Source organism: Pseudochaenichthys georgianus, chromosome 10, assembly GCF_902827115.2.
Source record: "Pseudochaenichthys georgianus chromosome 10, fPseGeo1.2, whole genome shotgun sequence".
Taxonomy (NCBI): Eukaryota; Metazoa; Chordata; class Actinopteri; order Perciformes; family Channichthyidae; genus Pseudochaenichthys; species Pseudochaenichthys georgianus.
Window position 1 is genome coordinate 29,060,035 of NC_047512.1, and position 18,372 is coordinate 29,078,406.

The window sequence follows — 18,372 nt, forward strand, 5'->3', positions numbered from 1 at the left end:
TAGCAACAGCACAGACATAGGCCTATTATAAAGAGAAAATCTGTTGCACACGGGGTGGTGCCACAGGTCTACATGTACATTAAATGTCCCGATGGATCATGTAAATGTCAACTGATTTCCCGAGCATGTATGGGCTACGCAAACTTCAATCAACTTGATAATAAATAATCCACGGACCATCAATGTAACGTTTGACTGTTTAATTAATTAATTAAAAAACTTAAAATGACTCAAATGTGATCCACTCACTCCACTGTTGGCTGGTCCAGCCAGCCGGTGGCTACGGGACCACCGCAGCAACTTCGCCCCCCATCTTGAGCAGCAGGCAAGGAGGAAGAGCGGGGGGTGGTCATCAGCAGCATCATCATCTTCTTCCACATCTCCTTCGATCTCTACTACTGTATGGTAGTTGTAGTCATCAAGTTAGCTTCTCTTGGCTCGTCTTCTTGTGTCTCTTCAGCCCCCAAGTTAACGTTAGCTGTCAAGTTAGCACTAGCACTGACGTTAGCTCCCTCCGCTCTCGGTTCTGTTGTAGCAGCAGTCACAACGTACGATGTGCTACCACCAGCTACATTCGGTTGGTCTTCTTGATCAGGTTGTTTAGCCGTTTTTTTAAAGAAATTGCCTAAGTTGTTTTTTTCTTTTCGACATATCAGCAGCAGCAACAATGCCTGGTAAACATGCAGTGCTAACTAAACGAGCTTGTGAGTGAGTGGGTAGTGGGTGGAGCTGCGGGCAGCGTGCAAGCAGGCGACACTTTTTGCATGAATCATAAACTCTAAATATAATTTTATTTAACTTATTTTACACCTTTGAAAAAAAAACATGCCCAAAATGGAATTTATTTGGTCATCATATCAGTATTTTAGAGAGCTCCCCCCAAATTTCACAAACCATGTTCCCAGGGGAGCTCATGTCACCATTAGGGGAGCTATAGCTCCCCCTGCTCCCCTCCAGTTCGCACCCTGAAACCGGATCAGAGTAACATTAAGTACAGTCCGCGGCATATCACATCATAATGTATCATATATGTTCTTATCTGAGTCAGCTGAGCCGTATCTGGCCGTGCAACACTCAGTGTCACATACTGTATGCAGAAGTATTATTTTTAAGCAACACATTAAGTTGACGAAAGACTCGAGACAAATGTAATTAAAGTCGATCCACTCGTGTTTTAGACGGGGCAGTGATATCATAAGTGTTAATGTACGCATTCAAACACTGTTACCAGCTGTATTCACCTTGCAGGTGCAGCTATGTGGCTTTTATCCTGGATAAAGTGTTTAAGTCATGGATGTTTAAAGTTTAACTTCTTCATATGTCTAATATTATAGTTGACTTTTCATTCAGGAAGTATGACGCTGCGCTGTCAGTACGCTTCTCCCAGAGCCCTAGAGATACTAACTATCTAACTACTAACTATCTCTCTATGGCTCTGGCTTCTCCATGTTTGTGATTGGTCGAATGCTCCAAATACCACCCCTTTCATGTGAACGCGCACCTAACTAGATAGGACACGGCTGGCTTGAGCGATCCACTTGATAACCCGCGTCGTATTACCGTTTAGCGAGAGCGCGTTTGTTTTGGATTAGGCCAGGGGTGGGGAACCTCCGGCCCCCGGGCCGTATACGGCCCGCGAGACCATTTCGTGTGGCCCTCGAGGTAATTTATAAACACACGCAAAAAAGAAAAAAATTAAAGAAATCTAGACCGCAAAATAATTAAACAAGAGAGTGCCTGTTTTTCCTGGCCAAGGTCAGGGTCCTTGAACACAACACAAGCCTCACCTGCCGTCACGTGGTATACGTCTCGTCTGACAAGGGTGTAGTTCTGACGGGGAGCACCAGAACGCAGCTCTGCTCCGGCACTTCCAAAAATTGCAGTACCAATAAGGAGCCGTACAAATGCTGCAGTTTTTTGCGTGGCTGTGTCTTTAGTTGTAAGCCCAGTGGCGATCTGTTCATCTGTCATACTGATCATACAGTCAATAACTTTATTGTTATTAGCATCTGGTTAGCTAGCTATGCTAACGAATATAAGAAGCTTTTTCTACAACCAGTGAGGTAAAGGCACATCTTTATATGATCATTATAGTTATAAAACAAATAAGAGAATAAAGTAAACAGGTATAAAATACTATATGACAGTAACAAAAAGTTGTTATTAATAAACAATACAGTTTGAAAGGAGAGTGATTTGTAAAATATCCATAAAGAAAAAGAAAATCTGTTTACAGTTCTGTTTCATCTGGGTGTTGAGCAGGGTCGGACTGGCCATCGGGACGTTCGGGACGAATCCCGATGGGCCGGTACTGAAGTGGACGATGTGGGCCGACCGGTAACCGGCAGGGCTCGACATTAAATGGCCCGCTGGCCCGGAAGCACTATTTAGACACCCCGGGCCAGCATAACGTACTTTCCACTTGCCCGTTCGGGCCACTAAAAATATAAAAATTGTCCTGTGGTATTGGTATTTTGACTAGCAATTTAGTTAAATTGTTTCGTTTATCAACGCTACAACATAGCGTTCAGTGAGTCGGTTGTCGTTGTTGCTGGGTGAAAAGCAAACAGCTGTTTGCTCCGGAGCGCAGCGGGAGCAGGCTCCGGTGAGCGGGAGCGCGCTGCTTCACTACAGACTAGCGCCACCTAACCATTCGCCAAATGTTTTTAAATACCAGCGCTAACCGGCCAAGCGCCGGGAAAAAAAACAATCTTCAAATAAAAGAAAGTCACCGGAGGAGTTAAAGGAGAGTGACAGGGAGTATGAGAAGAAGAGGGAGAGAAAGTTTCAGCCTGCTTGATGGAGTTGGCTGCAGTGACGCGTCCTAAAACCCTTTTATAATCTATCAATTAGATTTATGATTCGAAAATTATAAAAGTAGGGTAGACATGTGAAGATTATCCGGCTGAACAAAACGTGCATTTATCAAACGGGTTTGTTTTCCACAGACCTTATTTCCAGCTATTTTCCAAAACCCTTGTGGAGGGAACCAGCAGCTTACTTCCTGGTTTTAGGACGCATCACTGTCTGCACCTCTCAATATGATGCCCATATAAACAAGGTCTTCTGTCGGCTCTGTACATCAATGCCGACCTATGCTGACAAGTAAGTGAAGAGTATAGACAATATAAAGGTATTGGCATGTCTGGCATTACATGTCTAACTCCTAATGACAGGAAGGCAGAAAGTGCATTATACAAATAATAATAATAATAGCAGACATTTTTTAACAATGACCACAATATCATTATTTTAATAAACCAAATATGAACAATTGAGGAAAATGAGGAAGAACTGATGATTAAAATGTTGTAGTACAAGTAGTAATGTAGTTAGTGCATACATTACTATTGCAACAAATGTGTTAATTTTCTTCATTATTAGTCGATTTTTTTTTGGACGAATGCTCCGGGCCAGTATTTACAATGGTGGGGCCAGTAATAATACAAGTCCACCGGCCCGGAGGTAGACATTATTTACCCTTAATGTCTACCGCTAGTAAATTGTCTACCCCCCCAGTCCCCCTGACAATTTATTAGCGGTATTTACTAGCGGTATTTACTAGCGGTATTTACTTGCGGTACCGCGGTGGGCCGGCGGTACCGAAGTGGGCCGGTCGAGAGTCCCGGGCTGATTTGTAGTCCCAGTCCGCCCCTGGTGTTGAGAGATGTATCCATAGATCTACTAATGTTGCTCTCAAAGTGCACCAGATTTATGCTTTTAACTTCAACATTTAAAAACAAATCTTCCGGGGGGTGCATGCCCCCCGTACCCCCCTAGAGGAGGTTAGGTCCCACCAACTTAAATCATGTTCACATGGATAGGAGTCTAAATACATTTTGCACACATCTTGTGTCCATAGCTTTCTGTTTTGGTGGTCATGCCACAACCGTGCACGTGCATGCGTGAGTCATGGCAAGATATCTGGATTAAGAGGTTGCTTTTTCTTTGCACAGCATGAATGAAAGGTGAAATGAGTGGGCTGTGATTTTAGTATTTTTAAGCAGAGGTCAATAATTTGTACGGCCCTCGGAGGATGTTGAAAACATTGAAATGGCCCTTGAGAGGAAAAAGGTTCCCCACCCCTGGATTAGGCCAACCGGCTAACTCAAACATATCCAGGTTATGTTGAACCAGCTTCGTAGTACAGGCCCCTGTTCCCGACCAGGTTAGCCGCTAAACATAAATTACCATGGAGATCTAGCCTGCTAAAAAGAGAACCAGCTTCGTAGCACCGGAAAGCCGGAGTTTTCCTTGAATTTAACCGGCTAAGCGAAAATCCTGCTTCGTAGTATACCCCCCTGGTGTTGGGACCTGTCTCATAAATATTTGGGTCAGAGCAATCAGGCCATAAAGACATACATGTAACACCATGCTTTATGTAGTATGTACATAAAGAAACACATAACATTTACCTTATGTAGCAGACGACCATGACAGGGGTAAACCACATTTCGACCACCGTAGTATTGGGCTACAAAGGTACCGCCCATTTCTGCATTCCCTTCACTTGGTAACAAATATTTAAACAGCAATACCGGTGTAGATGAATTCATAATAAATTGTTGTTTTTACTGGTTAAAGTATTGTTTGTAAATGTGTCTGACATTGATAAATAAATATCATACTCTTGGGAGAAAATCCTTGTCTTGAACCTTTTTGTTGACAGCCAACTGCATCGTGTTTCTTTAAATTGAATCTGTGGAGTTTTTGCTGTTTGATCAATTTGAGTTAAAGAGCAAATTTGATCAGTAGAACAGCTACACTTTAGGTCGTGTGCACGGCCGCCGAACAAAAAATCTACCCAGTCAATGAATCATTTCTGTATGTAAAAGGATAGATTTTCATTTTTTTTAAATCAGTTACTTGTCTTTGAAGTAGTAAAGGTCTTGGGCCTAAAACCCTAAATACATGTGTTATTTACCTGTATATAATGTAGCATCCATATCCCTCGGGTCATCTCAAAGGTCTAATGAATGTTTCCAGGATCAAAACCAAGTGAGGTGAAGCAACTTTTATCTTCCATGCTCCCCACCTGTGGAAAAAGCATACTGAATACCATAGGTCTTGTCATATAATTCAGGGTTTAAACTTATTACAGCGACTTACTAATACATGATTTACTTAACTTTTGTTTAAATGTGTTACTATTATTGCTTTTGCATTTAAAAAGTTTCTCTAACTACATATTTGCTTGCTCTTGTTATTATTTTATATTCAATGTCTTCTTATCATTCTTTATTAAATATTTCACTTTGCCACTTTAAGTTTGAATTAGCTTTAGTATGCAAGCTTTTCTTCCCCATAAATCATTTTCTACAGGAGTCAAAGAAGGAGGTATTTTTTAATATTTTAATGTACCCGGGAAGGATTTTGCTTTGTGTTGAAATGAAAACAGTTCCATGAAGAAAGCAACATAACACTGTTCACATTATAAAAGTGCTTTAACAAAATGCAAAAAGGCTTGGGCTTTAGGAGGACTGACTATATAACCATGTTCTCTTAAAACATTGAGTTTAAATGAAAACAGTATGTCACTCCCACTGCAATTGTCTTTATTGATTTTATTACAAAAACTGAAAGTTCTCACCCAAGTTGGTCTGCTTTATATTTACAATGCTCAATATCCACACATAAACGGTTAATAATATCTACATAATGGCTTTTAAATAAAACACCATTCACTTCCAGTTAGGATTGCAGTCCAAGTGAAAACACACCAAACGTTTTCATATACTTGCTTAAAGTACAGCATACAAAAAAAAACAACACAGTTTTGGTGTCGAAAAAAAGCACGACAACTCGACGGAACACTTAAGCGATTTCATCAATAATACTGCACATGGCAGCATCCTTGTCCCACATTTTGTCCCTCTTTGCAGCAGGGACGCTCTTGTCCTGGTGACTTGCTGCCATACAGCTAGCCCCTGCTTCCTCTACATCCATCGGTTCTGTTTTCTGCCTGGGGGCCTGTCCAGAGGAACAAACCACACTAGGGGCTGCAGTTACACTCCTTGTCCCATTACTAGCACCATCCAGGCCCTCTATCTGTGGTAAGTCGTCGGGTAGAGAGGCGAGGCACCCCTGGATCATCTCCACCACCCTCTCCAGATGTTTCTGGAACCTCTCAGCTGTCTCCAGTCTCTGCCTCTTCTGCACCTCCATCATCACCCTCAGCGTCTCCCTGGCTTGATGTGGCCTGTACTCATTTATCAGGTGGTGCATATGAACAAACAGAAGCTTCAAGTCCTCCAGCTTCTCCTCTCGCTTTATACTGCCAGGGCTTTTAATGAGGATGTCCAGCAGGTCCAGAAAGTTCACAAGAATAGACATGTTGAGCTTTTTAAGCTCCCGTTTGTGGTCAAACTGCATAGGATGGAGCCTTTCAATTCCTTGGCTTTCAAGTGGCCGGATGATGAGGTCGTCACACTGGAACTGGTTGCCAAACATCATGTAGTTGTCTCTGATGGGTGGAGGTGGCTTAGGAGCCAGACCATTGCGAATGTTTTCATCCGTGTACTCTTTGATGTACTGCATAGGTGGAGGAGGCAGGGCACTAACCTGCTGTGGTTCACCCATTATGCTGGCCTGAAACGTCAACGAAAAGAATGTCAAAAAGGCTGTTTTCCAAGTTACATGCAAATAAATGTTCATAAGTGCATATATCCGGTGCAACAGTCAAGTGCTTATTGTCAACTCTACTACACCATTATGTGAGTACCAAGAACACAACATAATTACAGACAATTGCGATATTCAATTCTCAGAGTATTGATATCAGTATTTTATTTAATAGTTATTGCTGTGGCCAGTCCAGTGGTTTATACAACGTTCATTTTGGGTCTTTTAATTAACAATGATGTGATGCGTTTCATGGGCTTCTCCTGTTTTGTATGTGAATTATAATAATTTCTAAACGAACCGGTAATTGCAGCTGTAAAAAAACAAAGAATAACCTTAACTACCCTACATGATGTGGAGTAAAATAATGATATTGATTCATTATAACGTTAGCAGTAAACGCATCTTAACAATATAGCCTTTTCATAATTATGTTCAACCACTAGTTTCCAACCCAACTTCTCTGTACAAGTTTTTGTTATCCATCAGTTTAACATATGGCTTCTTCCACTCGCAGCAGCGTCGAGATCTTTTTTCTATATAATGTAATGTGATAATGCTAAAAGCAAGTTGTCAATGGTTGGTAACGTGTAACAAGCGAGCAGCGCAAGTAACGTTCGTGACTAACTGTCTCAACAATTGGTGAGCAGATATTATCATTCACTAGCTAAAAATGTGTTAACATTGTAAGTGTGTTGCTCATCAGTTAGCAACCAGACGTAATCGTTAGCTGAACCATTTCTATTTAGAGAAAAAAATAACGTAGCTAGCTAACTAGCTATGACAGTACTTATGCTAACCTCTGCTCACTAGCTTAATGACTGCGGTATCACACTCTAACAAATTAAGGAAATGAAAACATCGATAACACTTGTACTAACCCTTTAAATGGCTGCTCAGTTGCTGGAAGTAGACTTTACGTATTAAATGTCACCAAGTTATCTAATTGAACATGTAGCTTTTAGCTAGCCTTACGTTCACTGACATGGAGGTTCTGTCATTGGCTGAACGTCTTCTTCTTCATGGTTTCATGGCGGGCGGCCACCTATCGTATGAGGCTCATTACCGCCACCTACTGAGCTGGAGTGTGAATAGCCAAACGCTTAATGTGTGATGTATCGATGTATCACTTACACTCTGATAATAATAGTAGTAACAGTTATAATAATAGTGACATTTTTATATATTTGACACAAGAAAACATCACCAGACATATTTAAAATAATATTTCTTCACAATAAGTGTAGAAAACAGTCAAGAGACCATTCATTTTTGAAGTGATTTTGGTCGCACCACACTGTGTAATAGTAAGGTAATTATACATTTTACAAAACATTTAGCAAAATATACAAATATTTGTACCCCTTCTAATGACATATATCTCCATTTCATCAAAAAAAAATGTGGCCAGTACTCTCCTGGCGCTGCCATAAGCGTCAACCTGGTTTTGGAAGATCTCGTTTTACTTTTCTTGTCTTTTCCCAATTTCTTTCACTACTTTTATCTTATATTGTACTTAATTTGAATTGAAAGTGTTGGGACACTGATTTCCAACTTGTATATAATTGTTAGGATTTTTATATATATATATGGCCATTTAATTAATTTCTTTTTTAACAGTTACTTCCAATCCCACTCTGTTGCTGCTTTAAACTCCTGAATTCCCCCAAATGTATTCATAAACATCCATTTTATCTTTATCTTAAATGTGCTATAGCATCGATCAAATCTTCCATGATTTATGAGGATATACTGTGAAGGTTTTGACGGAGGTCAGGGGACCGTATAAGTGTCACTAAATAAAGCAGGACTTTCAAAAAGTAAAAAATATTTTTCTTCACAGTGTAAAAATCCATTGTTGTTTGAAGTGATAATCAACAACTTTCCTTACATAACCAAACAATCACCTACAATATTATGTCTCAACTTTTGACTATAATAATTGAGAGTGGAAAGCGAGTTTTCACAAGTGCTTTACAAAAGCAGAGATAGATGGGAGTTAATCAAATTATATTAAGGCAAAACAACAGGATTTACTACTAAACAAACACCTATTCAAAATCTTCATCATTGATGCAGAAATGCAATAATGACCTTGTATTGCCTGGATTCTAATATTCAGTTTAAATGCCCAAGTCATTTTGTTTTCTAGTATATTTGAATTGATCAATAACTTGTGTTTTTTTCAGGGAAATCTAGCGTACATTCTAAATATTTTGTTGACTTAACACCCCTGTTAGATTTTTACATTTTGTTTAAACATTGTCCCTGCATCAGAATTCAAATGTTGGTGGAAAAGGTTCAAAAGTGTAGAGAACAAAGATTAATCCTTGTGTTGCAAACACACTGACTTGTTGCAACATAGTCTAAAGTGAAAGTTCATGTGAGCACTTGTATGGTTTGTGTGTGCGTGTAATGTGTGTGTGTGTTTATACAAAAGCACAACCCATTTCATGCCGTAAGGATGTGGTTCACCAATAGTGCAACAACTTTATTCCGGAAGCTCCACGGCAAGTGTTAATCCACACTTATTTTTCTTTCACTGCTAGGCACTCAATCACTCTCCATGCGGCAAAAGCCAGCACAGTTCCTCACAGTGTTTTTCATAGCTGTTACCATGTTTCCCAGGGTGATTTTGAATGGAACTATGATTAAAAAGTCTCAACAAAAGAAGAGAACTTCACCATGCAACTACAAGGAGAGGTTTTTTGTTTTGGACACCCAAGAGCTGAAGTATTCTGAATGCCGCCATGGCGTAAGTATGCATTTAACCCATGAGTAATCTGGATTTAAATGTGGAATTTACAATCTAGAGGCTGAGTCTGTAAATTGTGCTTCATGGAAATCAGCTATTATTTGCACACATAAAGTTAAGATGAAGTTTTTATTCTTTTCAGAAAAAGCCCTTGCAGAAAGGTTGCATTGAGCTGTCCAGAATTAAGTGTGTGGAGATTGTGTGTAGTGATTCCCCAATACCTTGCAATTACAAGTACCCTTTTCAGGTGAGGTTACACAGAATATTTCATGTGTTATAGTATGATGTAAGCATGTAGTACAAAACACAAGCACAAAAATACTATTTTCTCAAATGCAAATGTTTCCTCAGGTTTTTCACAACAACCACTACTTATACGTTTTTGCCCCAGACAATGATTGCCGTCAGAGATGGGTCAAAGCTCTCAAAGAGGGTAAACAATTTGACAAAATCCTGTTTCAGACAACAACACTGAAGAAACTGAAAACTCCAATTAAGTGTATTATGTCAACGCATTTCACATAACTGTATTAGGTTAGTTGAAAGCAATATTATTAAGTTTAAAAAGCTTCAACTTAATATCATTGCTGTGAACTAACCTCATACAGTTATGTGACATTTGTTGACATAATACACTTAATTAAAGAAAACGTTTCAGTTTTTTCAGTGAATGACGGTGCAACCCATTATGATGAACACTTGATTAAAATTCACAAGATGTCAACTTAAACCGTATTTCTTTAATTGTCTCTGATATAGAGACAAAGCATAACAGTTTGGTTGAAAAATACCACCCAAACTTCTGGATGGAGGGAAAATGGAAATGTTGCCAACAAACAGAAAAACTGGCGACCGGTTGTCATGTGTATGACCCATGGGGTTTTGGTTTGTATTATATCTTCACTTCTCTTGTTTTGCATAAGCTCAACATGGCCCTTATATGGACCTTGATTAGAAGTGTTACATACTTAGCATTCTACAATTTATTTGTGTTTTAGGATGTACTAAATACATTCAAATGTCCTTTTTCTAATTCAACAGCTTCTAAAAAGCCTCTTCCTCAACTCCCATATCCAGAGGTACCATTTTAAATCATGAAGACCATGTGCTGCCAATGATTTATTCTTGTTTTAGTTTATTCTCTTCAAATTACATGGGATAGGCAAAGTAATGTCTTTGATTTTCATTGGGTTTACTTTACCAATTGCATATTGTTTTTTTTCTTCTGTATTTCTAAATTGCTTGACCTCCTGTATAATACATTTGTGTTGTAAAACACAACATGGTAATTATTACATTTAACAAACCATTGTGAGGATTTTTGTTTCCTTTCTGAGAGTCTGTTTCTTTTGGCTGGTGACATGCATTTTTTTCTTAAGAAAAAGATAAACAGCTAAAGCATTTTGTGTTTTTTGAAATACTCATCCTCAAAATATATGTTGCTTGAACTAAATAATTGATTACGTTCGAATTCATTTAGCTCAGTCTTTCAATCAGTTTTTTTTGGATACTTGAATACATTTCCTTTTATTATTACTGCCAGACGGAGACGCATGACGCATCAGATCAGAGAATGGTCTTTGCCCTGCAAGACTACACTCCGGTCAGAAACGATGAGTTGTTCCTTCAGAAGGACCAGGCGTACACCCTGATTAACAGCTCCACCTCTAAGTGGTGGGCCGTGCTGGATGGAAGGGGGTAAGCCACATACAAATGCCCCTCTTGAGCTTAGTTACACATCTGAATAATTCCCCTTTTTATAGTTAGAATGATAATGAGTGTATGATTAATGAATCATTTTTCCTTGCACCTTTTCAGCAACACTGGCTTTGTACCCAGTAATTACCTAGCTGAAAAAACTGGCAACAACTTTCAGAGATTTGAGTGAGTTTGATTTATTTCTCTGCTCGTTGCTTCAATTTAAAATGTGGGCATCTGCAAAGCCATTATGCCGTTTATAAGATCAATTTATTTCTGGTTAATTTGTTTTCTCGCAGATGGTACAATAAAAACATGACCAGAGGGGAAGCAGAGACTTTATTAGTGAAACAGGTAAAACAAATTGTCAGTGTTTAAGAATCAAATAATTATTCCATTTTCATTTGTTAATGCTTGCGGCCATGTTTTGACAGAAGAAACATGCTCCAAGTTCTAATGGTAATTAGCACCATGTTGCCTCCCGTGACGCAGTGCACTTTAGCTGTGACTGTGCCACCCACGGCATTATAGCATTTTGCAAAGAATAATGCAAATGCACCTGCACATCAAGAATGTGAGAAGACATGGGAAGTAACAAGATGTCTCGCAACAACCACAGTCTTTCCTCCAATTTCCTGCCTTGTTGTGCTTTGCTAATTTTGCAAGCTGAAGTTAAAACAGCAATTCTTCATCTATTCATAAAAATGACTGCTGATATTAGCTGCAGATTAAACAAACAACTAATTCATATGTCTAACCATATACATTTGTTGTTTCATTTCTAATATTTTTCTACTTTTAAGGGAAAAGAAGGTGCATTTATGGTGCGTGACTCAAGTCATGTGGGAGTCTACACTGTTTCAGTCTTCACCAAAGCACCTGGGTAATGCTCCTTAATGCATATTTAACTATAAATAATGTCATTTGATCTATTGATAATAATGATGCTCAATATATGTATACTGATATATTTGATGACTTTGCATAAATAATTACTTGTTCTAGCATATCTAATCTCGCCACGCCTGGTGTATATTTAGAAAGAACATAACATCAAATCAATGTCCCTTTTCCTCATCTTTTGCTGTTTGTCGTAAGTTGTTGTGAACATTTCCCACTTTGGGAACTTGGGTGACAAAAAAAAAAACCATTTCTTTATTTCCTCAAGGTCTAATGGTGAGAAGAATCCGAGAGTTATCCATTACCATATTAGACAAACAGAAAGGGGAGAGGCTGCATTTTACCTGGCAGAGAAGTACCTGTTCACCACCATTCCTGAGTTAATCCACTACCACCAACACAATGCTGCTGGTAAATTTGCTGGCTTTCCGCATTCAACAGTTATAAAAACAAGATACATTTCCAAAAGGAAGTTTCATACACATAATAACAACTGTCAAAATAATGTTTCCCTTAGCTGTTTTGTAAAAAGATGATGTGTATTAATATTTTATAATCTGTGTGGCAGGCCTGATAACACGTTTGAGACACCCTGTCTCTCAGGATGGAAGCTGCTCTCCGGACATTGTTGATCCCTCCAAAGGTAGGAGGATGTTCTGTTGTGAAAACTGCTGGGTAAACTACAGCTCAAAACAATTATGACTTAAATGCTGAGGTTCTTGTTTTTGCCGACCTCTTGTGGTAATCACAGAAGAATACTCAGGGTCTGTTCAGTTGTCGTTTGACTCTTTGGTGTTCTGCAACAACTCAGAATTATTTTATCATAACACAAAAAGCTAATCATTGTGTACTTTGTTTTTATTTCCTACAAGTGTATATATGTTGTTATTATTTTAAGAACAAACTCAAAAAAGAAACAGACACGGCACAGCCTGCTATAGTACCCATCATAATTATTTCATTAAATACAAAGCAGGTTTTATTTATTTTTCTTAATACTTATGACCAAAGATAATGAGCTTGTAGCTCCATTAATGGTTCAGGTTCCATACAATTCCTTAAAGCTTTAGAGAAACAATGAAAACGTATTTGTAAAAACATGTCACATTATTGCAATTAGCCATGAGAGGCAGTAGAATAATGATTTTACAACAGCTATTTTGACATGTGTTACAATATCAATCACACATAAGCTGTTACATTGGCTCAATTTCCTTTTGACATTTAACCTATATGCTGCAGGTCTCCCTTGAAAAAGAGATCTATGATCTCAATGGGACCAATCTGGATAAATAAAGGTTTGAAATTAAATGAAATGAATATTTCACAATAACAGTGTTGCACGCTAAAAGCCAGCAGCTAATGGATTAGCTCAGGAATGTTCATCGTAATGCAGCGTAACTTTTGTAATTTTTTAAGAATAAAAGTCTATCTAACCTGTTTGTTGATTTTAGGATTATAAGTGTTGTTGTTTTCCGCCTGTTTGCTTCTCAACAGACCAATGGGAAATCCACCCTGCAGAGCTGGCCCTGGGTCAGGAGATAGGCAGCGGACAGTTTGGGCTCGTGCTGGAAGGGAGATGGAGGGAGAAGAAGGTGGCAGTGAAGATGATAAGAGAAGAGTGCATGTCAGACGAGGAATTTAAAGAGGAGGCAAGGGTCATGATGTAAGTGCACTCCATAACGTTTATTAGCACAAAGTAAGTGATTTTACAACAAACACAGCATGTATTGTGCAGGAGAGGTAAGAAACCCTAAAGGGAGTAGAATAACACTTTCCCGCTAGGATTTAAAATTGATCATAATACTATGGATACAGTGTGGCAAAAAAGTATTTAGTCACCCACCAATTGTGCAAGTTCTCCCACTTAAAAAGATGAGAGATGCCTGTAATTTTCATCCTAGGTACACTTCAACTGTGAGAGACAAAATGAAGGGAAAGAATCCAGGAAATCACATTGTAGGATTTTTAATGAATTAATTGGTAAATTCCTCGGTAAAATAAGTATTTGGTCACCTACAAACAAACAAGATTTCTGGCTCTCACAGACCTGTAACTTCTTCTTTAAGAGCCTCCTCTGTCCTCCACTCGTTAACTGTATTAATGGCACTTGTTTGAACTCGTTATCAGTATAAAAGACACCTGTCCACAACCTCAAACAGTCACACTCCAAACTCCACTATGGCCAAGACCAAAGAGCTGTCAAAGGACACCAGAAACAAAAGTGTAGACCTGCACCAGGCTGGGAAGACTGAATCTGCAATAGGTAAGCAGCTTGGTGTGAAGAAATCAACTGTGGGAGCAATTATTAGAAAATGGAAGACATACAAGACCACTGATAATCTCCCTCGATCTGGGGCTCCACGCAAGATCTCACCCCGTGGGGTCAAAATGATCACAAGAACGGTGAGCAAAAATCCCAGAACCACACGGGGGGACCTAGTCAATGACCTGCAGAGAGCTGGGACCAAAGTAACAAAGGCTACCATCAGTAACACACTACGCCGCCAGGGACTCAAATCCTGCAGTGCCAGACGTGTCCCCCTGCTTAAGCCAGTACATGTCCAGGCCCATCTGAAGTTTGCTAGAGAGCATTTAGATTATCCAGAAGAGGATTGGGAGAATGTCATATGGTCAGATGAAACCAAAATAGAACTTTTTGATAAAAACTCAACTAGACGTGTTTGGAGGAGAAAGAATGCTGAGTTGCATCCAAAGAACACCATACCTACTGTGAAACATGGGGGTGGAAACATCATGCTTTGGGGCTGTTTTTCTGCAAAGGGACCAGGACGACTGGTCCATGTAAAGGAAAGAATGAATGGGGCCATGTATCGTAAGATTTTGAGTGACAACCTCCTTCCATCAGCAAGGGCATTGAAGATGAAATGTGGCTGGGTCTTTCAGCATGACAATGATCCCAAACACACCGCCCGTGCAACGAAGGAGTGGCTTCGTAAGAAGCATTTCAAGGTCCTGGAGTGGCCTAGCCAGTCTCCAGATCTCAACCCCATAATCTTTGGAGGGAGTTGAAAGTCTGTGTTGCCCAGCGACAGCCCCAAAACATCACTGCTCTAGAGGAGATCTGCATGGAGGAATGGGCCAAAATACCAGCAACAGTGTGTGAAAACCTTGTGAAAACTTACAGAAAACGTTTGACCTCTGTCATTGCCAACAAAGGGTATATAACAAAGTATTGAGATGAACTTTTGTTATTGACCAAATACTTATTTTCCACCATAATTTGCAAATAAATTCTGTAAAAATCAGAAAATGTGATTTTCTGGATTTTTTTTTAATTTTGTCTCTCATAGTTGAGGTATGCCTAGGATGAAAATTACAGGACTCTCTCATCTTTTTAAGTGGGAGAACTTGCAAAATTGGTGGCTGACTAAATACTTTTTTGCCCCACTGTATGTGTAAAATGAATACAATAAGATAAAAGGGAAATAAGGAGTAATAGTAATACAAATACAAAATGAAACACATGACATGTCAACACACGTAAACAGCACATTAACTTTAACACAGTTATTATTTTCATATAAAACTCCAACCCACATTTATTTGGATCCACCCACATGTTATTATGTTTTTGTATTGACTATTACACCTAAAGATGTTTCAGTATGAAATGTAGATTTAGTTTGCATAGTTCCATTTGGATTACATCTTCTATTCCCCAAAAATTGCACACAAAAATAATAATTTACATTTTAGATTTCAGCTGCTGTTTCTGTGTTTTTCGCAGGAGATTGTCCCACAGTAAGCTGGTCCAGCTCTATGGTGTGCGCACACAGTGTTCCCCCATGTGTCTGGTGTTTGAGTTCATGGAGAACGGCTGTCTGTCAGACTACCTGCGAGCCAGGAAAGGACACCTGTCTAAGGAAACAATGCTGGGGATGTGTCTGGATGTCAGTGAGGGGATGGCATACCTGGAGAGCTCCAACTTTATCCACAGAGATCTGGTAACCTGACAGATAAAAACTTATTATGTTACAATTTTGTATTTACATAACATTAAAATAATCCTCCTGGCTTCTTTTTCATCTGCAGGCTGCCAGGAACTGTCTAGTTTCAAAGAACAATGAGGTGAAGGTATCTGATTTTGGCATGACCAGGTATGCTTTTCACTAAATCTGTCGTAAATGTCAAGATCCCAGTATTAGTTTTACTATATTTTAATGTTGTCTTACATCCACTGCTATAAACGTGTTTGTCCCCGCTCCATTTTGTAGATTTGTGTTTGATGATCAGTACACAAGCTCACAGGGCTCCAAGTTCGCCATCAAGTGGTCGGCCCCCGAGGTGATAAAGTACTGCAAGTTCAGCAGCAAGTCCGACGTCTGGTCATTCGGTGTGTTCATAACTACATATCTTTGCACAGACTTTTAAGTAGAGTCAAATAACATCCTTCCTTTGTCAATTTTAAACATTTATATTTTTTGAGATTGCATGAATAGCTTTTACCGGAGGTCTTGGTGAGGAGTTTAGGTGGCTGATGCCCTACACCTTGATTTCCCTGATAGTGTTGCATAGTGCACTAAAGCTAGACAAAACAAGTCTGTGATTTGAAACCACAGTCAGAAGGAAACTGATTTTCTAGGACATTGATGTGATTGTGATTTAATTTAAAAAACAGAAAACAAATAGAGCTTATGGTGACACCTACCCCTAAATAGAATAAATCTAGATATAATACATTGGTGAGCGTGTCTGATGACAAAACAAATTCATGTGGACGAGCAGTTATGATCAAGTAAAGTTACATAAGTCCTTGGAAGCACGCAAAAATAATGTATGCAAAACAGCTTGCATGGAGCAACCATGCAAATAACTGACCAGGCACACATGAACTGATTTTAGTTTTTACCGCATCACTTTAAACTGTTTACATCTAACAGTTTCTCTGTTGACCCCTGCTCAGCTGTGTTCATGTGGGAGGTGTACAACGAGGGCCGACTCCCTTATGACAACCGCAGCAATGTTGAAGTGGTGGAGTCCCTGAACATGGGCCTGAGGCTCCTGAAGCCCCACCTGGCCCCAGACGCCGTCCACCTGCTCATGGAGTGGTGCTGGAAGGAGGTGGGCACACATTTTAACATTTTTCACAACATTCATGCAACAAAAGTCTTTATAATAATGTTGTTTTTTCATGTTCTCATTCTCAGAAACCAGAAGACCGCCCATCCTTTGCTCTCCTCGTGCATGAACTGGCCTCAGTCTAGGACGAAGATAGGATCTGAGTTTGAAACCTATGGAAATAGCTATATTTATTTAATTTATTAATTAATCACTTGTCAAATATCTGTCATTTTGTTTTCATTCAGATGATTATATAACACAAGCCATTTTCAAATTGCTGGATATTGCACTTTATCTCTTTCTTTGTATACAGTCGTTTCCTAAGAAGGCTCACACAAATGGCCTTCTGTATTTATATTTGAATTGTATGTTTTTTTTGTTTAATGCCTTTGTTTTATGTTGAAACTTGTTGTGTGCCGTGTTGGTCAGGACTCCCTGGAAGAAGAGATCTTGTATCTCAATGGGACATTCCTGGATAAATAAAGGATAAATAAATAAAAATAAAATAAAAACACACTCCATACACACTGCAGGTTTATATAAAGGTTTCACTTTTTAACACTGTTTAACGCACTGTCAATTAAACAGTTTAATTTTTATGAAACATGTTTTTCTCCTCCCTCATTAGTTTTCTGCATATTTAACGCACTAAACAGCTAAATACACCACAATTCCCATCAGAAGTCACTACAAAAATGCAGTTTGGATATGATCACACATTATTGGGATTGCTAAAAATGCTATTAACTAATAATTATTACTGGGACAAGAGTAGTGTGTATGTGGTACTGGTACCACAATAACAGATTAATAATCAGCTTCAGTCAGTCCTTCAACTGAACCAGGCGTTCTGCTCATTTGGTATAGAGGCCAAAGATGGAACTACAGGCCTTGCAATGCTGAAAAAAGCCTAGAAACATACACACTCACAAAATCCCTACCAATTCAAATGTAGATCTGAATATTTATTACACGAGAACAAATGTTAAATAATTAATCTAGCATCACACACAATTTACCTGCTATTTCCTCCAAATATTTTTTAATGTGGGGGCAAGGAAAGAGTCAACGAAAAAGACAACACCATGGATTATAGAAACATATAGTAGGATGCATTGCATGAGCATCTTCATATTGTACTAGTGTAGTAGCTAGGGCACCCATACAGCCAACAAGGGAGTTTCCTAATAAAACAGCCAGACATCTTGCCAGCTACTGAACCAATAATTACATCATTTTCATTATTATAATACTCGAATATCTGTGTAGCCCAAAGTCTTACAGTGCAGTATCATCCTGCAATACTGGATAAA

At 39.1% G+C, this 18,372-nt stretch overlaps 2 protein-coding genes across 2 annotated transcripts; one reads left to right on the forward strand and one right to left on the reverse strand.

The window, feature by feature from the left end:
• Positions 1-5,544: 5,544 nt before the first annotated feature.
• Positions 5,545-7,653, reverse strand: med7 (mediator complex subunit 7). The gene is made up of 2 exons (XM_034093706.2): positions 7,503-7,653; positions 5,545-6,588 (listed from the first exon to the last, which is right to left on the reverse strand). Exon 2 carries the CDS (start codon positions 6,577-6,579, stop codon positions 5,815-5,817), a length of 765 nt encoding a protein of 254 aa, XP_033949597.1. The 5' UTR covers positions 6,580-6,588; positions 7,503-7,653; the 3' UTR covers positions 5,545-5,814.
• A 1,429-nt stretch (positions 7,654-9,082) lies between these two features.
• itk (IL2 inducible T cell kinase) lies at positions 9,083-17,663 on the forward strand. Its single transcript, XM_034093704.2, has 17 exons — positions 9,083-9,376; positions 9,519-9,623; positions 9,728-9,809; positions 10,136-10,261; positions 10,418-10,455; positions 10,920-11,074; positions 11,195-11,260; positions 11,374-11,428; positions 11,878-11,957; positions 12,243-12,385; positions 12,543-12,617; positions 13,472-13,640; positions 15,726-15,942; positions 16,031-16,095; positions 16,213-16,331; positions 16,902-17,059; positions 17,146-17,663. Exons 1-17 carry the CDS (start codon positions 9,188-9,190, stop codon positions 17,200-17,202), a joined length of 1,899 nt encoding a protein of 632 aa, XP_033949595.1. The 5' UTR covers positions 9,083-9,187; the 3' UTR covers positions 17,203-17,663.
• Positions 17,664-18,372: the final 709 nt, after the last annotated feature.